The sequence below is a fragment of the Ranitomeya imitator genome, chromosome 6, assembly GCF_032444005.1.
Source record: "Ranitomeya imitator isolate aRanImi1 chromosome 6, aRanImi1.pri, whole genome shotgun sequence".
In the NCBI taxonomy this organism is placed as follows: Eukaryota; Metazoa; Chordata; class Amphibia; order Anura; family Dendrobatidae; genus Ranitomeya; species Ranitomeya imitator.
Window position 1 is genome coordinate 477,942,031 of NC_091287.1, and position 24,680 is coordinate 477,966,710.

Genomic DNA, 24,680 nt, shown 5'->3' on the forward strand with positions numbered 1-24,680 from the left:
AACCAATCAGTGGTGTGGTCGGGGTTATACAGAGAGAATTGGTACATGTGCAGCAGAGAAAACACTGATTGCATCAAAATGACAGCATGCAGACCAGCAAGTGACAAATCGCTGGAATCAGGGTATCTGCCCCTACATTATTGTGCTCTCAAATGAAGTACTAAAAACTTGGTGACAGATTACATTTAAGCAGGATCCGATTATAGTGAAAGCACATGTGTCAGATGCCCTTGGGCCTCCATCATTCACCCCCAAAGCCTCTAATAGCTGTTCAGTGGCCTAACCTGCATGTGCCTTCTTTTTTAACTCCTTAATAATTCAGCCAATTAACATTTTTGTATTTACATTTTTTTCTTTCTCTTTTCATAAGAGCCATAACTTTTTAAGTTATTCCGTTGACATAGCCACATAAGGGTTTGTTTTTTGTGAGACGAGTTGTAGTTTTGAAAAACAATATTTATTTTATCATATAATGTACTGAAAAATGGTTAATAAAATTCCAAGCAGGGTGAAATGGTGAAAACAAGCAATGCCATTGATTTTTGGGTTTTGTTTTCACGGAACCCGGCAACACAATCCTTCAGGTGAGTATGATTACGATGGACGAGTATAACATTTTTTATTTTTCTATCTAAGGAGCTCTACAATGGCTTACTTTTGCCTTTTTTTCATTTACTTTTAAATGAAAAAATAGGGAATGGTTTTAGCGTTTATGTTTTCCTTGGAGTTTTTGTTTATGTTTCTTGTTAATCTTTTTTTTAATCATTTTTTTTAACTTTTCACTTTATTTTCTAGTCTCCCTAGAGGATATGAAACTAAAATAGTTTGATCATTTGTACTATACAATGCAAAACTTTAGACCCCCAGCAGCCATGTTAATCCATGATTGGGCGGCAGAGAGGAAATTGGTGCCAGAACAGATACCCCACCAGGATTGCTTCACTTAAAGGGAACCTGTCACGTGAAGAAACACTATTAACCAGCAGATATGGGGTTAATCTGCAGGTTAATAGTGTTCTGAATCTGCCCAGTGCCCACACTTAGAGCCCCACTGCTTTGAGGAAATTATGAACTTTATTTCCCCCCAGCAGCGCTCGAGTTTTAGTCACGGGGACGGCGTCGGCGCGCGTTAAGTCACCGGCCATCTGGCCCTAATGCTGAGCAGTAATCGTAGCTTGTTGTCTTGTTGCAGTCACTGCTGTCAGAGGCAGTAGCCAACATCTAACTTCTGTGGTGCAGGCTCAGCTGCTGAGCAAGCTCCATAGATAATATTACATCAAGGGAACCAAAAGTGTTAACTTCTTTTGGACTTACTGGATCAGTTGTCGCCAAAATATTCATACATTTCAGTAGACAAGCACTTTGTGCATCCACTTCTTCCTAATAAATGTGTAGCTCAATTTTTTATAGACTGTTGGATTTGTGATACATTTATAGGTTCAAATGTGCAAAATTCTTAACCTACAGAAATGGCAAAACTGTGTTCTTATAATGTCCAATAGCCAAGACGTTTCATGAAATGGAATATAAATGTATCTATTGTTGTGTGTCTAGGGAACCTTTTCTTGGGTTAATGACCCTTGATGTCTGAAAAGCATAAGTAAATTCTATGGACTATGTTGTAATATAGGAATATCATAGACAAGATGAATAACTCGCTTCCTTTACAAAGTGACACGAGGTAAATCGGTTTGGCTCTGATGAACATTGACCTTTTCTCATTATTATCTGTAGGTACAGCTACATGATTGATAACATCATCCTACTCATCACAGGAACTTTACACCAGAGACCTATTTCTGAACTGGTTCCTAAGTGCCATCCCCTGGGCAGCTTTGACCAGATGGAAGCAGTCAACATTGCCCAGACTCCTGCGGACCTATTCAATGCGATCATTGTGGACACTCCTCTTGGTTTGTGCAACTTATTACCTTGTTTATAATATATAATACTCTGCAACTAAAACCATTTTAACATATTCATCACAGACGCATGTAATATTTTATAATTTTTTGAAAATTTGATTTCCTCGTCTCCCATTACGGGAAGAGAGCAGAAATAGGATAAGCTAGTCCTAGCTTTTAAGGTGAAAGTAGACATTAGTCCATCGAATTCAACCTATGACCTAACATGTTGATCCAGAGCAAGGCAAAAGTCCCATGAGGAAGATGCCAATTGACACATTTTAGGGGAAAAATTCCTGCCCGACTCCAGAAACGGCAATCAGACTAGTTTAGTGTATCAACGCACCATCGCGGAATTCAGTGCCCATAACCTGTAATATGTTTATCAAAAATGGCATCCAAACACTCCTTGTACTTTTTTTAGTGAATTAACCATTACAACATCTTGCAGTATTGACTTCCATAATCTTACTGCTCGTATAATAAAGAATCCATAGTCTCATTACTTTCACAGCTGTCTGTCATTATAATTAAACCCTAGTTCCTTTAGACATAAAAGATACCTCCGTGTCCCCATTGTTGGCCTAGTTGTAAAAAGATCATTAAAAAGATCTCTCTACTGTCCTTTCATATATCTGTACATTGCGATAAGATGACCCCTAAACCTTCTTTTTTCCATACTAAATAACAAGTTTAATATCCTCTTTTGGTACTGCAGTTCACCCATTCCCTTAGTACCCCTGGTCGCTCGTCTCTGCACTCACTGTTGTTCAGCTATATCTTTCTTACACACTAGAGAGCCCAAAAACGAAAGCAGCGTGGCCTGACTAGTGACATTTATAAAGGCAAAATTCCGTTCTTGTCATAGGCATCTAAGTCTTTTTAATGCAGCTAATGATTTTATGTGCCTTGGCAGCAGCTGCCTGGCACTGGTCTCTAAATTATAGTTTGCTCTCACCCATACACCAAAGTCTTCTTTCAGTGACAGTTTTACACAGAATTTTACATTTAGCAATTAAATGTACATTTTATCTCCTCAGTTCAAATTCATGACCTTACATTTATCTATATTAAACTACAATTACCATTTCTCCATTCCAAACCTCCAGCTTATATACAGTAAATCTCACTGTAATATTAAGTTATTCTTCTGTGCTGAGTAATTTGCAGTGTTTAGTATCATCTGCATATATTAACATTTTACTCTATATGCCCTCTTTCAAGGTCATTAATAATTTTTTTTTTTTTTAAAGAAGGCCCAATACTGACCCCTGGGCTACCTCTTGTTAGCTGTGATCCACTCAGAGTGTGTTCCATCTGTTTCCTATCATGTAACCAGTTGCTATCCTGATTATACATATTTTACCTTTGTCCAATCGTTCTCATTTTTGGTATCAACATTTTATATGGCACCATATTGAATGCCATTGAAAAGTCCAGATAGAGGACATTCACACCCTTATCCTAGTTCAGTCTTGAACTTATCTTCTTATAGAAGCATTTTAGATTAGTTTCAGGATCGATCCTTTATATTGATTTTGGGTCATGAGGTTATTTTTAGTCAGACACTTAAAAATAGCATCTATGAGAAAACCTTCAAAGATTTTGCCCACAGTAGAGATTAAGCATTCCAGCCTTTAATTTCCAAGCTCAGTTTTTGCCCCCTTCTTTGAATTTTGACACCTCATTTGCTATGCGCCAGTCCTCTGGTACAGACTCTGCTATTATAGAATCTGTGAATATTAGAACTAATTGTCTGTCTACCATGCTACTTAATCCTGAAGAGCTCGCAGGTGTATGCCATTAGTGTTTTTGAGGCGACAATATACTTCCTGCTGGGTTAAGCAGGTGACATTCAATGTAGAATTTATAGTATGGAAGCAAAGAGGAGAAATCCAGCACCACAAACATAAAAATCTTCTTTATTGTTACATATTAAAATGCCAAATAACATCCATATTGGCTTAGAGCAATAAAAAACACTTATGCGTTTCTTGTGCGTCAAGCACCTTTAGTCATGGTAGGAGAAACTTTGGTAAAGAGGCTGAGGTCAAAACATGGAACACATACACTATGAGAACACAGACCTTAACCAGAGGAGCACACAAGTACATCTGGCAGCTTCCAGCAGTAAGCTGGAAGCTATAGTGGGCTGTGATGCTTTCCAATTGGCTGAAGCAAGGAGTTGATAACTTAATAAAAAATCTATGAAAATTAACAAATGAAAGTCAGACATTGCTTTTCAATTATGCTTCCACAGAATTAAAAAAAAAAAAAAATCATGAAATAGGCCTGGACAAAAATGATGGTACCCCTGAAAAATAATGTGACAAAAGGGACATGTTAAATCATGGTGTGTCCACTAACTAGCATCACAGGTGGCAACAATCTTGGAATCAGTGAGTGGGCCTTTATATAGGGGTACAGAAACTCACTGTGCTGCTTGGTGACCTAGTGTGTATCACACTCAACATGGACCAGAGGAAGCGAAGGAAAGAGTCATCTCAGGAGATTAGAAAGAAAATTATAGACAAACATGTTAAAGGATAAAAGTTATAAGACCATCTCCAAGCAGCTTGATGTTCCTGTGAATACAGTTGCACATATTATTCAGAAATTTAAGATCCATGGCACTGTATCCAACCTCCCTGGATGTGGCCGCAGGAGGAAAATTGATGACAAATCAAAGAGACGAATACGAATGGTATCAAAAGAGTCCAGAAAAACTTCTAAACAGATTAAAGGTGAACTTCATGCTCAAGGAACATCATTGTCAGATCGCACCATCCGTCGTTGTTTGAGCCAAAGTGGACTTCATGGGAGACGACCAAGGAGGACACCATTGTTGAAAAAAATCTTTAAAAATCCAGACTGGAATTTGCCAAACTACATGTTGACAAGCCACAAAGGTTCAGAGAGAATGTCCTCTGGACAGATGAGACAAAAGTTGAAATTTTTGGCAAGACACATCAGCTATATGTTCACAGATGGAAAAATGAAGCATATCAAGAAAAGAACACTACCTACTGTGAAACATGGAGGAGGCTCTGTTATGTTCTGGGGCTGCTTTGCTGCATCTGGCACAGGGTGTCTAGAATCTGTGCAGGGTGCAATGAAATCTCAAGACTATCAAGGGATTCTAGAGAGAAATGTGCTGCCCAGTGTCAGAAAGCTTTGTCTCAGTTACAGGTCATGGGTCTTGCAACAGGATAATGACCCAAAACACACAGCTAAAAACACCCAAGAATGGCTAAGAGAAAAACATTGGACTATTCTGAAGTGGCCTTCTATGAGCCCTGACCTAAATCCTATTGAGCATCTTTGGAAAGAGCTGAAACATGCCTTCTGGAAAAGGCAACCTTCAAACTTGAAACAACTGGAGCAGTTTGCTCTTGAGGAGTGGGCCAAAATACCTGTCGAGAGGCGCAGAAGTCTCATTGACAGTTACAGGAATCATTTGATTGCAGTGATTACCTCAAAAGGTTGTGCAACAAAATATTAAGCTAGGGGTACCATCATTTCTGTCCAGGTTTATTTTTTTAAATTTTGTGAAAGCATGGTTGAAAAGCAATGTCAGACTTTCATTTGTTCATTTTCATAGATTTTTTATTTATTATTACTTTTGTCAGATTCAAGTTACTTCTGTGACCATTGTGGGTTTTTCTGTCATTAAACGAGGGTTACCAACAATTTTGACCACGAGTGTACGTATTACAGGCTTTCCCAATACCCAGAGCATGTTAAACAAAATGGTTAAAAAAGAAAAAGAATGGTATAACCTCCTTTACAACTCACCTGCTCTGGTACCTTTTTGTCTTCCATAACTCTGCACTTGAGCTTCCTGTTCTGAGTAGGCCTCGAGTGACACCCAACATGATGACACAACATCAGGACATTATAAGGGGCCTCGCTTGAAGAGATAACTGAGCAAACGTGTGTTGTCTGAAGCATACTCAGTGTAGGAAGGGCCGGTGCAGAGTGAGTGAAAACCAGAAGAGACTAGAGACGAAGGAATGCCCCAAAATAACAGATGGGGAGCTGCAGTAACCCAAGCTGAGTACACACCAATCTGAATTATTAGTAAAACTGATTATTTCATCTCTAGAATTTATAATACTTACATATTAAGTGCCACAAAATCTGCCCAATAGAAAATTCATAGAGTGGCAGCCAATCATGTACACTACCGTAGAATAAAGGTGCCCCATTCTTGTCATCAGTGGGTTCTGAGTGGTCGAACCACACACAACACAAATGGCTCTGCTAGTAAGATAACACACAAAAATGAGGCATGAGAACTTTCTAAACAAAAGTATACCAATATATGAACATGATGTTCATACCTCCAATGAGGCTTGGATCCCGATGTGTTCCAGCAGCCTTCCGAAGGTGAAAAAAGTGCCCTCCAATAAGATGCTGTCCTAAACATTGACTTTTTGACACTGACAATTCATTGAAACTTTCATTGCAGAGAAATGGTAATCAAATATATTCCTTTTGCTCCTCAGACGCCATAATACACTCATGAATGTGGCCTCGGTAAGGGAACATCCATGATGATATCTCTGTGGACTTCCACTCCTGTTTGGAAATTACTTGTTTGAAGATGATTAATAAAGTCTTATCATTGCTCATCCCAGGAATAACAGCATTGTAAAGTTCTGTTTGTTTGTTTTTTTCATTTCTAGCTGACTTTTTTCAAGATTGCCTGTCAGAAAATGATATGGATGAGATGAATATTGAAATTATGCGAAACAAGCTGTACAAGGTACGGTCTACTGGACATTGACAGCTAGACACTGATTTCATACCTGGCTGAGGCATGTTTAACATTCAAGTCTGTACTTTTGCATTGCTGTTCTTTTTTTCCCTCCCCTTCTTCCGAGAGCCATATCAGCTTTTTTATTTTTTTCCGTAGACATAGTTGTATGAGGGCTTGTTTTCTACTGGATGAGTTGTAGTTCTGAAAAAAATCCAAATGATTAGAAATGGTGAAAAAAATTGCAATTCCAGAAATGTTGTTTGGGTTTTATTGTTAGAGCATTCATGGTGCGGTACAAATAACCTGGCAACATGATTTTTCAGGTCATTACAATTATAATGACACCAAACTAAAGTATTTTTTCATATTGGTTAAAAAGTTATTTTTCTGTGATCCTTAACTTTTTTTATTTTCCCTTCGAGGGCTTGTTTTTTCCTTGGACAGTTGTCAGTTTGGTTACTACCTCAATTTGTGGTACATGCAATGTTTTGAAAGATTTTTGTTGTATTTTTGGAAGGGAGTGAGGTGCTTAATAAAGGTTATTCTCGCATTTCAATTTTTTTTGTTTACATCTTTTACTACATTAATTTTATATATTTTTTTTGCCATCGAACTGTGTTTTACTTATATCTTTTACAGACATGGCAATATTATATATCTTTGTTTTTATTATTTTGTTAATTTGGAAAGTGGGGGGCGATACAAACTTTTATGTTTTCTATTTTGTAATATTTTTTAAAACTTTTTTTATTACTTTTAACTTAGAGGAACAGAGCACGCGATAGTATTGTAGTATATAGTGAAAATCATGATTGACAATGAAGCCCAGCTACAGGCTGGGCTTCATATGAGTACAAAGGTGGCAATGATGGGATCCATCAGCAGGTCACTGGCTGCCATAGAAAACCATCAGCTCATTGTAATCACAGTGGGGTAGGACAAAGCGCACTTAATGGGATGTCCCATCAGGCAAAGGCTGCCTGATATTGATAGCTGCAGTTAACTGGTTAAACCGCATCAATTGTAATTAGTTCCAGATGCTAGTGTTAGAGTAGCTCTAGCACATATGGCACATGCCGTGTAAGGAGTATGGAGTGAACATCCAACGTCGGGAAGAGGTTATTGTGTACCTCCAATTTCAGTAACCTTTTGACATCCCATGATAATATTTCTTAAGATTTGATCAGCTGGGTACCAGATAAAGAAACCCCTACTATTTGCTGAAATGAATGAGCAGAACTGAGCACATTGACCCCCGGGCTATATCGAGTGGTGTGCAGAAGCTCATGTACTATCTATAAGCCTGACCCCACCACTGAGGAGGGCAGAGACCAACACCGCCATACTGGCTCAGTGTTTCAGGGCTTCTCTCCTCGTCTTAGTAACTGGTGAGGGTCTTGGCATTCGGATCTTCCCAGGCTAAGCTTCTGACGTGTCACTATGTCATGTCAAACGTTTTCTGGATCTGAAAAAGTAAATATGGCACCTTACAATACAGACAGTCAAAATGCCAATGAGGGGCCTAGCCTATTCCAGTGAATGAGTGCTGTTGCCCCTTCAGTGGGAGTCCTGAGGTCAGGACAGGACATTAATGGAATATTTCCAAAGAATTCCATCTGACCAGGGAAAAGCAACAAATAAGACAATGTAATACCATGATAAGTTAGATTGATGGCCTTGGAACAGCTATAAATTATGAGATTTCTTGTAAAGTGCTCGATGTTTTAAAAAAAAAAAATACAAAATGCTTTTTTACGATATTATAAGAAACATTCCCTATACTCTATTGATTATGTCTGTTTTCTCTATCAGTCATATCTAGAGGCTTTCTACAACTTCTGCAAAGCTCTCGGAGGAACGACACAAGAAATAATGTGCCCTATTCTTGAGGTAAAAAAATGCAGAATGCATCCGGATTCACCATTTTTGTGTAGAATTGTAATTAAAGGCACTTGGTAAAAGGAATCTGGAAGCCATTTTTATGCTTTCCAATCTGAGGACAGAATACAACTTGTTACAAAGCCCCTATACATAGCAATCTATTCCTTACTGTGGAGTGTGTGGTAGTTCTGATAAAATCCTTGCTTTTCTTCTTCAGCGATTGTGAGCTGAGGGTCCTCCCCATTAGCTGTGCACACCAGGGAGACCTAAATATTTATGGCGGGAGCTACTGCACATACCGACCAACAGCTATCTCCGAATACACAGTATGGGGAAAACACTGTTAAGCAGCGAGGGAGGAAGAGTGCACACAGCTCATGAATAGAAGGACTCAAAGACATGGTAGCTAAAACTGGTGACAGGGCACCATCCAGTCGTAAAGATGCAATGTGGCATCCATTTTTCTCATATTAAAAAAAATACCTACAAAATTCTCCTACTCATTATAGGGATTGTTTGGTCTTAGGCTACAAGTCTGCAGTCACTCTATGTGACTGAAGGCTTGTGATTCCTCAGATTGCAAGTGCTGTGCATTGTGAAGATTCTCTGGTTCCGGCACTAGGAACAGCGGGATTGTGACTGCAAGTATGTTATTTGCAACATTGTGGATTTTTTTGCACTAGCATAAAGTTGATATCAAATTCAACCTCCATTTATCCACAATAAACTGCATGTATTTAATATTTGCCATATACATCAATACACATGTGACTTTTAGCCGAGTCACGTTTGAGACCTGGTATTTGGATTTTTATTATGTAATCAGTGACTTTGGTTTAGTCTTTTTTAAAAAAACATGATATATAGTTTTTAATTTAGGACCATGATCTATCTGTATGGATTGACAGCCACCTGTCTTGTGAATGTTGCGGTCATTTAATTCTTATATGGTTTTAGTGCTCGCTCCCGGCTTTTTTATGCCCCAACACTGATCTTACCAAATATGAACTCTATGGCAACTCTGCCCGCTTTTTCCAATTGATATATAAACATCTTTGCCGGCATTTTGTATCTGGCTGCTGGTGCCGTAGTGTGATCTATTCCAGCAGGCGAGTTCGGCATACATGTGAAGGGTCTGTTTGTGCTTTGCCAGCAATGCAGTTCTCCATTTAGCATTTGATTACTGCTGTGCTGTGTTTGGCAAGCGCAGTAGGCAGACTCTGTCAGAATGACGAGTGGCTAAGCTCCGCCTACTATGAATCGCATTGGTTCTTGGCCTTTTAAAAGCTCTATGATGCCTCCCTGTAGACACGCCCCCAGGAGGAAGCTATCGCGAAACGCGCGTCGGGGTTTGGCAGGAATCGGCGTGCCACGTGTGGTGGTCAGCGGGGAGCACCGCTTTCTAAAGGTGATATGTATCGCTAAGTTTTTTATCCTGTAAAATGACATTGACAGGTGCATGCAGAGTTAGGTGCAATATTTCACAGGGTCTTTATCTAGATTGCTAGGTGGCTGTTTGTATATATAAAAAATCTTTTTTTGCTGCACCTGTCACACTCTTTGACACTAGATTAGTATGTAGGCTTGGTGTAGACCGTTTTGGTAGCACCTAGATCCTATTGGGTCAATATAGCAGTGCTTACCGGTATATGATTCAAATTTGGATCAATATAATGGGGTTGATATATTGCTTGTAGTAGTTGATGCGGCTGTGCTTAATCCACTACTGTGTATTAGACTACATTTTGTAGAGGGCCCCTTTATTGATATAAATCTTAGCAGTATTTAACAGAGCATACGGTTTGGAATCTCCACCTTCTCGTTTCGTTGGAGTTGGTATAATTTATCATGTCTATATAATATCAACAGTAGTTGATTTCAATGTTGAAATTCTTTACAAAGGGACGATTGGGGGAGATATTTTCTCAGCATGCTCTGTTGTTGAACAATGTCTGTACAATAAAATCACGTGTTCTGTTAAGGATATTTATTATCACATGTACGGTTGTTTAATTTTTATCTGGTGCATAAATTTGATAGTATTTGTGCTCAGTATTTATTCTGGCTAATTGCAACAGAGCATGCGGTTGGAGCCTGCATTTCTTCATTTGGTAGAAATTGTTCTAATTATTAATTACTGACTTTAACATTGAAATCCTTCATAAGATTGTGTTTAGTGGAGGTATTTTCTTAGCATGCTTTGTTATCTAAAAATTTAATTCATCATCTCGTGCTCCCTCGCTATCAGATTTTGCTTCACGCCTACCTGCCATTACATATATTTGTTTGGTTCTGAGGCATTGTTTTAAATTTTTGTATTTGTTTGTATCTGTTTGCGTTAATAAAGTTGTAATTTTTTATTGAAAAGAATCAAAACACTCTTTGAGTAAGCATGCAGTTTATTAATTGCCGAGCTTATCAGTATGTTCTATGTAGAGGACAAGTCAGAAAAAGAGGAACAGTAGTTAAAATACTTGTATATGTGATCTTGGGCAGTATCTGTGTCGTATATCAGATAAGGACACATTTTTTATACAGTGTGTCCGTAAAGTCATGGTGCACTTTTGACCAGTCACAGGATCTCTTTATAGTTTACATTTTGGCGCCCTTTCTCTGGCCCAAAAATAAAGTGCTTGGCAGTTAGACAATGGCAGTTGGACAGGGAAGGAGACAGGTAAGGTGCATAAGTTTTTCATACAAACATGCTTCTTGGTCAGTCATACTACATTATGCATTGATCATATCAATCTGCTTCTTATTTGTTTTCACTTCTGCTTTCTCAGAACTTGCCTGACCTTTAACACATTCTGTGCACTCTCCCTTCTCCCTGCTCCCATGTATATCTCTGAGGCTCTACTGACATTTCTTACCCACTGCAAACCATCCACTACCTCCATGGAGCACTCAAAACATTCATACAAATCATCTCACCACCTGCTCTTCCTGTTTTTTCTCTTTTTACTAGTTGCAGGCGACATCTCCCCCAACCCTGGGCCTCCCTCCACCAACATACATTACTCTCCTCCAGCTGCATATAGAAACCCTGCTAATCTTATTAACATTCAGTGTATGCCTTCTCCTATCGCTTTCCACTGTGCTCTCTTACACACGGTCTGTGTGTAACAAAACTAACTTATATTCAAGATTTTTTCCTCGTGGCTATTACAGAAACCTGGATCCAGCATTCAGACACCACCGCCGCTGCCGCTTTCTCATTTGGTGGACTGAAATTTTCACATACCGCCATACCTGAGAACAGACAGGGTGGAGGTGTTGGTTTGCTCCTTTCATCACAATGTGCTTTCCAGGTCATCCATCCGGTACTCTCACTTACATTTCCTTCCTTTGAAGTCCATGCTGTCAGACTCTTTAAGCCCTTCTCCTTGCGAGTGGCGGTTGTTTATTGCTCTCCAGGCTCCTCCCGCCAGTTTCTAGATCACTTTGCCACCTGGCTTACTCACTTTCTATCCTGTGATATCCCCACCCACATCATGGGAGACTTTAACATCTCCATCAATGATCCCCTCTCCCAAACTGCCCCTCATCTTCTTTCTCTAACTTCTTCATTCGGCCTCTCACATTTTACTAATTCTCCTACGCATGAGGATGGGAATACTCTGGACCTGGTTTTCTCCCGTCCCAGCTCGCTGCACGACTTTACTAACTCCCCTCTCCCGCTCTCGAACCACAACCTTCTTTCCTTCTCTGTAAAGAATTGTCTCCTCACCCGGGACACCCCCACTTACTACACTTATCGGAATACACGTACCATTAAGAAAGACCATTCAGAAAGACCCGACACAGACAACGGCAGTCCTGGCACACAATGCAAACACGGTTTCTTCAGCGCTGCTCAAGGTGTGCAGAGCGGCAGTGGAGAAAATCACTCTTAGCAGAAGACTTCATGCACTATAAGTTCATGCTCAAAACTTATAACTCTGCCCTTTATCTGGCCAAACAATCCTACTTCACCACCCTCATCACCTCACTATCCAACAACCCAAAATGACTTTTTGAAACCTTAAACTCCCTCCTGAAACCTAAAGTACAGGCCCCCATCATCAACCTCAGCGGTGAGGATCTGGCCACTAATTTCCTAGAATGAATCAACCACATCCATCAGGATATCTCAGCCCAATCTTCTCAGTGCCTGGGTCCCCTTCCCTGCCGCACCTCAAGCTCACTAGACATCATTGAGCCTGCTTAAGAAGAAGTTTCCAAGCTCCTCGCTTCTGCTCGGAATACAACCTGCAACAGTGACCCTCATTCCTTCACATCTCCTGCCGTCTCTCTCACCAGTGGTCACCACTTACCTGACTAAAGTATTTAACCTCTCTCTTTCTTCAGGTATCTTTCCCTCCTCATTTAAACATGCCATCATAACCCCTTTACTTAAAAAGCCATCCCTGGACCAGAACTGCACTGCTAACTACAGACCTGTCTCTAACCTTTCCTTCATCTCTAAACTCCTGGAACGCTTGGTCCACTCCCGTCTAACCTGCTATCTCTCGGATAACTCTCTTATCGACCCCTTACAATCTGGTTTCCGCTCTTTACACTCCACCGAAACTGCTCTCACACTGTGGATCACCAGCTCCTACTCACTATGCTCCGCTCTATAGGCCTCAAGGAAACAGCCCTCTCCTGGTTCTCCTCCTACCTCTCTGAGCACTCCTTCACTGTATCTTTTGCAGGCTCCTTTTCCTCTCCTCATCCCTTTACTATCGGGGTTCCGCAGGGTTCAGTCCTAGGCCCCCTCCTCTTCTCTCTATACACTGCCTCTATTGGACAAACAATCAGCAGATTTGGGTTCCAGTATCATCTCTATTCTGACGACACCCAATTATACTCTTCTTCCCCTGACATCACCCCTACCCTAATTCAAAATACCAAGGATTGTCTGTCTGCTGTCTCTAACATCATGTCCTCCCTCCATCTGAAACTAAATCTCTCCAAAACGGAACTACTTGTGTTTCTCCCTTCTACTAACCTCACTCTACCTAACATCGAAATTTCCCTGGAGGGTTCAACCATAACTCCCAAGAAGCATGCCCGCTGTCTTGGGGTCATATTTGACACCGAACTTTCCTTTACTCCCTATACCCGTTCACTCACTCGCTCTTGTCACCTGCAACTGGACTACTGCAACTCTCTTCTGATCGGTCTCCCTCTTACTAAACTTTCTCCTCTCCAATCCATCTTGAATGTGGCAGCCAGGGTCATATTTCTGTCCAGCTGCTGCATCGATGTCTCCATTTTGTGCCAGTCATTACACCGGCTACCCATTCGCTACAGGGTCCAGAATAAACTCATCTCTCTCACCCACAAAGCTCTCCACAGTTCTGCACCGCCTTATATCTCCTCTCTCATCTCTATCGCTATACACGTGCCCTCTATTCTACAAATGACCTAATACTAACATCCCCCGTAATTCGAACCTTGCACCTCTGTCTCCAAGACTGCCAGCTCTCTGGAATGCACTTCCCCAGACGATCAGACTGATACTTAAGGTACCGTCACACTAAGCGACGCTGCAGCGATACCGACAACGATCCGGATCGCTGCAGCGTCGCTGTTTGGTCGCTGGAGAGCTGTCACACAGACAGCTCTCCAGCGACCAACGATCCCGAGGTCCCCGGTAACCAGGGTAAACATCGGGTAACTAAGCGCAGGGCCGCGCTTAGTAACCCGATGTTTACCCTGGTTACCATCCTAAAAGTAAAAAAACAAACGCTACATACTTACCTACCGCTATCTGTCCTCGGCGCTCTGCTTCTCTGGTCTGGCTGTGAGCGCCGGGCAGCTGGAAAGCAGAGCGGTGACGTCACCTCTCTGCTTTCCGGCCGCTGTGCTCACAGCCAGACCAGAGAAGCAGAGCGCGGAAGACAGACAGCGGTAGGTAAGTATGCAGCGTTTGTTTTTTTACTTTTAGGATGGTAACCAGGGAAAACATCGGGTTACTAAGCGCGGCCCTGCGCTTAGTTACCCGATGTTTACCCTGGTTACCAGCGAAGACATCGCTGAATCGGTGTCACACACGCCGATTCAGCGATGTCTGCAGGGAGTCCAGCGACGAAATAAAGTTCTGGACTTTCTTCCCCGACCAGCGACAGCACAGCAGGGGCCTGATCGCTGCTGCCTGTCACACTGGACGATATCGCTAGCGAGGACGCTGCAACGTCACGGATCGCTAGCGATATCGTCTAGTGTGACGGTACCTTTAGCCCCGACCTATTCAAGCACGCTTTGAAAACCCATCTCTTCAAACAAGCCTACCACATCAACTACTCAGTAAACTAACTTTGCCTTGTTCCCTCCTTCCAAATACTATTCTGAATCTGCACCCTACTATTCATCTGTCTCCACACCCTCCATGCACATGATAACTGCACTTGATACTTGACTATTTCACTTAAACACACGGGCTGATGACCGAATCATGCAGCTTTATATGAAAATCCCTATTTATTATTAGATCGTGGCCCGATTCTAACGCATCGGGTATTCTAGATTATGCATGTCCACGTAGTGTATTGCACAGCCCACGTAGTTTATTGCCCAGCCACGTAGTATATTGCCCAGCCACGTAGTATGTTGCCCAGCCACGTAGTATATTGCCCAGCGACGTAGTATATTGCCCAGCGACGTAGTATACAAGCACAGAGCCACGTAGTATACAGCACAGCCACGTAGTATATTGCCCAGTCACGTAGTATATTGCCCAGCCATGTAGTATATTGCCCAGACACATATGTAACAGGTTAAAAAAGAGTTAAAATAAAAAATAAACATATACTCACCTTCCGAGGGAGCCCTTGTAGTCCTGTTGCCTGTGTGCGGTGCAGGCGGAAGCTTCCGGTCCCAGGGTTGGATGAGCGCAGGACCTGTGATGATGACGTCGCGGTCACATGACCTTGACGTCATTGAAGGTCCTTCTCGCATACCATCCTTGGCCCCGGTACCTGCCGCTTGCACTGCCGAGGAGAGGACGCGACGACGGAGGGTGAGAATAACCTTTTTTTATTATTATTATTATTATTATTATTTGTAACATTAGATCTTTTTACTATTGATGCCGCATACGCATCATCAATAGTAAAAAGTTGGTCACACAGGGTTAATAGCTGCATTAATGGAGTGCATTACACCGCGATCCATTAACGCTGGCATTAACCCTGTGTGAGTGCTGGAGGGGAGTACAGAGCGGGCACTGACTGCGGGGAGGAAGGAGTGGCCATTTTTCTGCCGGACTGTGCCGGTCGTTGATTGGTCGTGGCTGTTTTGACGCGACCAATCAGCGACTTGGATTTCCATGACAGACAGCGGCCGCGACCAATGAATATACGTGACAGAAAGACAGACAGACAGAAAGACAGACAGACGGAAGTGACCCTAAGACAATTATATAGTAGATAATTGCCATAATTTCCTTGTAGATTGTAAGCTTGCGAGCAGGGACCTCACTCCTAATGTCACTGTTTAAATTGTCTTAACTTGTATTAAATTTATTGTCTGTACATGTCCCCGCTTAATTGTAAAGTGCTGCGGAATATGTTGGCGTTAAAAAATAAATAAAAATTATTATTATATTATTATATATCAGACCTGTTCATGAGGAGAGATAACAAGAACCAATCAAACAACACAAACTCATTTAGGCTGTTGCTGAGCCCCAGTCAGATTAGCCCCTGATAAACTGAACTCTGATTAATACACTGCCAGGTCTGTGACATCATGCAGCCACAAGCTTACGTCAGCTGTGTGATTTTCCATGCCAGTTGAGATGTGGATGGTACAGAGGAAAGTTCAGTGTGTTCTGTGGCTCGCTAAATTTGAATCCGGGACCAAAGTGCTACGTGAATATCAGCGTGTTTATAACGAAACGCCACCATATAAGAATAACATTACTCGGTGGGATAAGCAGTTGAAGGAAACCGGCAGTTTGGTGGAGAAACCCCGTTCTGTTAGGCCATCAGTCAGTGACGAGTCTGTAGAGGCTATACGGGCTGGCTACCTAAAGAGCCCTAAGAAATCTGTGCGTGCGTGTGCTCAACAATTACACTAGACAAGACTACCTTCTTAAGGTGTTAAAGAAACCACTCTATTTACGGGGTACAAGTTGCGTCTGTTGCACGCTATGAAACCGGCGGATAGACCCAAACGATGCGCGTTTGCTACAGATATGCTTCATGAGATCGACAATGATACAAGATTTTTGCAGAAGATTGTGTTTAGCAATGAGGCGACCTTCCATATCTGTGGACATGTTCATCTACATAGCGTCCGAATATGGGCTGCTGAACATCCTCATGATTACGTTAAGTACGAACGTAATACCCCTAAAGTGAACGTGTGGTGTGGCCTGATGCATGATAAGGTGATAGGCCCATTTTTTGTCGCGAAGCAGTCTGTGACGGCAAACACGTATCTTGACATGTTGGAACTGTATGCAGTGTCACAATTTCCAGAAGGTATCATCTTTCAACAGGATGGCGCTCCTCCACACTACGCTACCATTGTTCATGAGTTTCTAGATAGAACATTCCCCCGGCGGTGGATAGGCAGGGGTTCTATCAAGCCATGTCCACCATGATCCCCGGATCTGACACCTTAGACTTTTACTTTTGGGGTTATGTGAAGCAACATGTGTACATTGAACATATCAACGACATTAATCACTTAAAACAGAGAATCATAGATGTTATTCACTCTGTTAGACCAGACGTCCTTACCCGTGTGTGGCAAGAACTTCACTATCGTTTTGATGTGTGTAGGTCAACAAATGGAGCCCACATCGAACTGCACTGAATAGGTATGTGCTACACCCGCTAGGGCCGTGGTGTACTCAGAACCGGGTTGGACGGTTCTTAAAGGGGTAGTCATGGCAGCAGTGACCTGGTCCGTGACCCTGGGCACTCAACAAAAGGGGAGGAGGGAATGTTTGAAAGGAATAAGGGAAATGTTCATGATGACCCCTGTGGTACTCGGTTATAGATGGCCTATGCTGCTTAAGTAAAATATTGCTTAAAAACAGGCAGGGAAATGTTTTACTCACAAAAAGAATCCGCTGTGATCCTATGCTGTAATATCTGTATACTCTTTTGCTTCCTCCCCTGCCCAGGAGCTGTGGTATGATCAGACCATGTTCCTGCATAGTCAGATACAGCTATTGCCCAGAACACAGCAGGGACACATTTATAAGATTATCTCAGCACAGGAACATTTTTTTTAAAACACATCCAATTGTGGAGTTTATTTTTATTCAAAGATGTATTGTTTAAAATGTAATTTTGTTCTTAAGAAAACCACTTTAAATAAATGGCCGCCATATATAATTCTCTCTCTCGCAGTTTGAAGCCGATAGACGAGCATTTATCATCACTATCAATTCATTTGGCACTGAGCTTAACAAAGAAGACCGGGAGACTTTGTACCCAACATGTGGCAAACTGTATCCAGAGGGACTACGACTACTTGCCAGCGCAGATGACTACGATCAAGTGAAGAACACAGCAGAATTCTACGCTGTATGTACAATCTCAATAGCATGCGTGCGGGCTTTAGATAGACATCATTTTTTATCAAAACATTGAGAATATTTTTATACTATATTATAAATAGTTTTAAAGAAACATAATGAAAATGATGGTTTATTATCAATATCAGAAAATATGGAAAACTCAGGATCAAATGCCGGTCATTGTGCACTTACAGTAATCGTGTAAGATCTTCTTTCCAAAGAACTTCCAATCTCAAGACAGAAGTACCACCTCATATAATGATATGCCGGTAGAGTTTATAGATAGGAAAACTGTGGAACAAGGGCAAATAACATGATCCTGACCTGAGTCTAAGGGGTTTGGTTATGTCAAGGCAACATGAGAAAAGAAAAGTTTTAAGAAAGACCTCATACCTCTCCTGTCTTTGTAGCCAGGCCTGAATAGTGTTCAGTTATGGTAGAGCAGTTGATCTGACTACAGTCTGGTTTGTCTTTTTGCAGGAGTACAGAGCACTGTTTGAAGGAGTTGGAAGCGGAACTGGAGAAAAGACTTTAGAAGACAAGTTTTTTGAACATGAGGTAGGGCATAAAGTAAAAATGTGCTCTTAGTCAAGATTTGGCATCCTGTGAAATGGGACCTGACCGTTGATATAAGCTGCCCAGGTGACCAGATCCAGATCATAGTCTCCCGCGATGTCTACTGCCCTGCTCCCCTTGAGTGACAGGTCTCTCCTTATACATATGCATGTAGAAAAGCCGCGGAGACACCATCATGTGTTTCTCAACTCAAGCAATAAATAGCCAGGTCTTTCACCGGGAAGGAACAACCACGGGAAGGGCAGCATCCATAAAGGAAAACCACCTATGCCAAAACATGGTATCCATCCACAGACAGCTGTTTCGGGGTATTTGCCCCTCATCAGTGTGGAGTAGGAAACTGGCTATTAGGAGCATTGCCTAGTAAAAGGACTATAAACATAAGGATGAATGACCTCGGGGAGATCAAAACATCCAACACCGCGGAGACACCATCACGTGTTTCTCAGCACAGTGATCCAGAACACTGCCCCCATCCCTTATGGGAAATATGCAAATGCATGTAGAAAAGCCGCGGAGACACCTTCACGTGTTTGTCAACGCAAGCAATAAATAGCCAGGTCTTTCACCGGGAAGGAACAACCACGAGAAGGGCAGCATCCAAAAAGGAAATGTTTATGTTTATAGTCCTTTTACTAGGCACTGCTCCTGATAGCCAGTTTCCTACTCCACACTGATGAGGGGCAAATACCCCGAAACAGCTGTCTGTGGATGGATACCATGTTTTGGCATAGGTGGTTTTCCTTTATGGATGCTGCCCTTCCCGTGGTTGTTCCTTCCCGGTGAAAGACCTGGCAATTTATTCCTTGCATTGAAAAACGCAGGATGGTGTCTCCGCGGCTTTTCTACATGCATTTGCATATTTCCCATAAGGGATGGGGGCAGTGTTCTGGATATAAAAATAAAGATTATTAAAAATAAAGATTATTATCACTGCGTTGAGAAACACGTGATGGTGTCTCCGCGGTGTTGGATGTTTTGATCTCCCCGAGGTCATTCATCCTTATGTTTATAGTCCTTTTACTAGGCACTGCTCCTAATAGCAAGTTTCCTACTCCACACTGATGAGGGGCAAATACCCCGAAACAGCTGTCTGTGGATGGATACCATGTTTTGGCATAGGTGGTTTTCCTTTATGGATGCTGCCCTTCCCGTGGTTGTTCCTTCCCGGTGAAAGACCTGGCAATTTATTCCTTGCATTGAAAAACGCAGGATGGTGTCTCCGCGGCTTTTCTACATGCATTTGCATATTTCCCATAAGGGATGGGGGCAGTGTTCTGGATATAAAAATAAAGATTATTAAAAATAAAGATTATTATCACTGCGTTGAGAAACACGTGATGGTGTCTCCGCGGTGTTGGATGTTTTGATCTCCCCGAGGTCATTCATCCTTATGTTTATAGTCCTTTTACTAGGCACTGCTCCTAATAGCAAGTTTCCTACTCCACACTGATGAGGGGCAAATACCCCGAAACAGCTGTCTGTGGATGGATACCATGTTTTTGCATAGGTGGTTTTCCTTTATGGATGCTGCCCTTCCCGTGGTTGTTCCTTCCCGGTGAAAGACCAGGCTATTTATTGCTTGCGTTGAGAAACGCGTGATAGTGTCTCCGCGGCTTTTCTACATGCATTTGCATATTTCCCATAAGGGATGGGAGCAGTGTTCTGGATCTCTGTGTTGAGAAACACGTGATGGTGTCTCCGCGTTGTTGGATGTTTTGATCTCCCCGAGGTCAATTATCCTTATGTTAATTCTCCTTATACATAGACATGCAGAGAAACCAGTCACTCAAGGGGTGATTAACACATAGAAGCCGGCCTCTTGGACCAGTCACTGAAGCCACCGGCTCCTACATCTATGTTTTCTCTGAAACTATGCAGAGTAAAACATTAGTGGCTGAGATTATGCAGTCAGTGTCTGTTACGTGCTACCCGTGGTTCAGGCAGCATGTAGCAACTCTCCAGTTCCCTTTAATGTCTCTAAAGAGCTAATATTCTGGTGAACAAAAAGCAGTTTGTATATTTAATAGATGGACATTAATTTAAAACCCCTTTAAAATCATTTATTTGAAGTGGTTAAACCATAATTACAATGTATCAACTATCCACTGTATAAGTGATCGCAGGGATCCCACCCCAATACGTCCCCCATTTGATTGAAGCAGCTGTCGCACCCGTGCACGGATGCTCCATTCACTGACGATGGGACTGATGAAGGTAGCCAAGAATAGATGGGACCCTCGGTGACCAGGCACTTATCACCTATCTACTTGATCAGTGACAAGTTCTAATTATCAGATGTCACACAGAGTAATTAGTTTGTTTTGTTCTTTGTTCCCAGGTGAAGATGAACGTGCTGGCATTTAACAATCAGTTCCACTTCGGGGTCTTTTACGCCTACATTAAGTTGAAGGAGCAGGAATGCCGTAATGTCGTGTGGATTGCTGAGTGTATTTCTCAAAGGCACAGAACAAAAATTAATAACTACATCCCTATTCTGTAAACTGTCTATTCATCCACAATGTTGAGGGTTATAGTACTCAGGCATTTTTCTTATAATATTGCATTTATCAAATTACTGAAAATTCCAAATTATGTTTTGATCAAGTATCTGGAACATAAGAAAGAATATGTTTAATACGGAGGAGAATGTGTTATCTTTCATTGTATTTAAAGACGGCAATGTGGGGAAAGCATGGTTGGAAGAAAATCTAAAGGCTGAACATTGCTATTTTGTTAGTCTCTGTAGTACTCTAAATATCTGCTTACAGCAAGGAACCTCCGTTGAAGGAGTCCGTATCATACAAAGGCGTACATGTTTGTAAGGAGGAACTGTTCATAGTTTTATAGGTTTGAGGTTGAGAGAAGACCATCAAGTTCCACCATCAACCTGACATGTTGATCAAGAGAAAGACAAAAGCCCCATAAGGCAGATGCCACTTGCCACACACTAGGAGAAAAATTTCTTCCCGACTCCACATACGGCAACCAGACGTGTTCCATGTATTAACGTTCCATCACAGAATCTACAGGGTGGGCCATATATATGGATACACCTAAATAAAATGGAAATGGTTGGTGAGATCAACTTCCTGTTTGAGGCACATTAGTATATGGGAGGGGAAAACTTTTCAAGATGGGTGGTGACCATGGCGGCCATTTTCAAGTTGGCCATTTTGGATCCAACTTTATTTTTTCCAAAGGGAAGAGGGTCATGTGACATCAAACTTATTGAGAATTTCACAAGAAAAACAATGGTGTGCTTGGTTTTAACGTAACTTTATTCTTTCATGAGTTATTTACAAGCTTCTCTTTGTTAACAGCCATTGACATGTCGCACAGGTTAACATGTGATGAGCAGATAGAAATTGTGTTGATGTCTGGTGACCGCAGTACCCGGGTCATTGCAGATTTCAATGCAAGACACCCTATGCAAGAAAACTGTCACCATTCCCATGTTATTTAGGTGTATCCATATAAATGGCCCACCCAAAAAAGTTTGCCTCATCACTGAACATAATCTTCTGTGTAAACTGAGGGTCCCGTTCAAATTTTTGTTTGCCCATTCTGCAAATTCAGCTCACCGATCTGGGTCATCCTCGGATTTTGTAAGCGTGCCATTTGTGAGTAGCTAATATCCGCCAAAGGCATGTTCGACTGATGCCAGATCGGCGCGCTGAATTGGCAGAATGGGCAAAACAAAAATTGGCAATGCCAATCAAGCAGCAGAGGCCTCTTTGGGCAGGCGGGAGTGAAGAGGTGAACCGTCACCCCCACCAGTGCACTTGTAGTGAAATTTGCTGATGTTTAGACAACTTCATTTTGATGAAAAGGATCATTGCATTGTAAAAAATAAGTACGGCAGCCATTGTTGCACACTGCCCTACCGTGCACTATCTCTTCTCATAGCAAAAATGTTTCTGACGAGTCTCCTTTATGATTGTGGTGTCTAAATGTTCTGCATTTGCTTAATAAACATAGCTGTATGTGATCGACATTTCCAATGAATGTGTGTTATAGAACCTTTCGATTTAGTGGTAACCATTACATGATCTGTTTAAGTTTTGGCAATACTTTGTTTCATTTAATGAAATTCTCAACAATATCCGTGGTTGTGCAAACATAATAATAATTTATAAACTCATATACTTTCTTAGTCACTCTTCAGCAAACAAGGTATTAAAGGGATTATCAAAAGATTGTAAATTATCCCGTATCCATGGAATATTGGATAACTTTCCGATCACTGCGAATCTGACCCCTGAATCTGAGACTAGGACCCTGTAGAGTCTAATTTAAAAAAATGGAGGCCAAACATTTGCATCGTGACTCCATTCATTGGATGTGTGTCTGCTGGATAGCCATTCATTGTCTATGGTACTATCGGAGACAGTTGAGTAACTCCATTCTCGGGATTGGTGGGTGCCCTAAGTCTTACCCAAAGGAATCACTAACTTTTCCCTTATCCTCTGATACAATCCTATCATAATTTCCCATGACCCCTCCTGGTTCCAAGGTTACCCTCCATTAACATGTACAGAAGGGATATTCACAATATCACACTGTTTTGTCAGCAATTACCACTATCCAAATTGGTTGATTGCTAGCACAGTAGTGTTCAGTGATACAGCATGGGGAAGATTTACATAACTATTGTCAGCTCATTCACGACATGGGGCCTTCGGAGACATGCTGCCCTGACTCGGTGGGCACCATGCTCTTTTCTACTATACATGGAACCTCTCCACGAACTGGATAAAAAGCAATGCAAAAGGGTGGGAGGGAAAAATGACTCCTGGCACATCTGTGCTGAGTGGCAAAACAAAGCCCTATAATGGAAGCCCCACTTTGCTATATCGTCCAATATTTTATATAAGCCAATGACCACAAAATGTGAAGGAAAACATAATTCTGCAGCCGTGAAGGGCACCACCAGCAATACTGCACATGGGAGGGTAACAAGAAGTTTTCAGTGCTGGACCATTTTATTTTTCAAGTACAGTTGTGCTCAAAAGTTTACATACCCCGGCAGAATTTTTGCTTTCTTGGCCTTTTATTCAGAGAATATGAATGATAACACCAAAACTTTTTCTCCACTCATGGTTAGTGCTTGGGTGAAGCCATTTATTGTCAAACTACTGTGTTTGTGTGGAGAAAAAGTTTTGGTGTTATTGTTCATATTTTCTGAAAAAAGGCCAAGAAAGCAAAAAATTCTGGTATGTAAACTTTTGAGCACAACTATATATTTCAAGAGTAACTATGAACTTTAATACTGTAGTTCAATAAGGAAAATGAGACGCATAATTTTTATTGAGAATCTACCGAGGGTCTGGTGGTATGTATTACATGAAAATCAGGGGATTTAGTGATTTAATAGTTAAATAATAATCCTCAGAATATCTTCCTTTTTTTAGGAAATCACAATAATTGTGCCTATATCTATTACAATACTGTAACTTAGAAACTGTAAATATAACAGATAATCAAAAGTGACTTATTATTATAGCTATGCACATCTCAATACAAATGTAGTTATTATAATATTAATAGACATTACCATGTTGAGCAAAAATTAAGAATTTTAGAGAAATATCTACAGAGGTTAGACTTATGATTAGGTTTAAAATAGACTAAACTGTACAATCAGGGGCGTATATAAAAATCATAGCAGAAGTCCCAATTGCCTCCCTCGCTCACAACTTTGCGGTCCTCACAAAAGTAATTTTGCTCCCACTGAAGCCCCTTAGTGTTTCCACATACTAAGATACCCATTGTAATGGCCCCCATAAATTATGATGCCAACAATAGTGTTCCCCCAAACACGGTATGATACACCCACAGTGAATTCCTCACATTACCTTCCATACACACAGTATGTTGACCCCAAATTACCCCCCAGCAAAGTATGATACCCTCACAGTGTCTCCAACACAGTATGATGGCCCCACTGTCCCCCACAAACAGTATGATGACCCCCACTGCCCTCGATACAGTATTATGGCCTTCCATATAGTATAATGATGCTCCATAAAGTATA

General features: G+C 41.4%; 1 protein-coding gene across 1 annotated transcript in view; it reads left to right on the forward strand.

The window, feature by feature from the left end:
- LOC138642939 (V-type proton ATPase subunit d 2) overlaps positions 1 to 22,634 on the forward strand; it is a 74,830-nt gene extending 52,196 nt beyond the window's left edge. Inside the window, exons 3-8 of the mRNA XM_069731569.1 lie at positions 1,735 to 1,913; positions 6,593 to 6,672; positions 8,479 to 8,556; positions 17,898 to 18,074; positions 18,548 to 18,625; positions 20,985 to 22,634. Of these exons, the coding sequence (XP_069587670.1) occupies positions 1,735 to 1,913; positions 6,593 to 6,672; positions 8,479 to 8,556; positions 17,898 to 18,074; positions 18,548 to 18,625; positions 20,985 to 21,146 (754 nt within the window). The 3' untranslated portion in view covers positions 21,147 to 22,634. The remainder of the gene's footprint in view (positions 1 to 1,734; positions 1,914 to 6,592; positions 6,673 to 8,478; positions 8,557 to 17,897; positions 18,075 to 18,547; positions 18,626 to 20,984) is intronic.
- Positions 22,635 to 24,680: the final 2,046 nt, after the last annotated feature.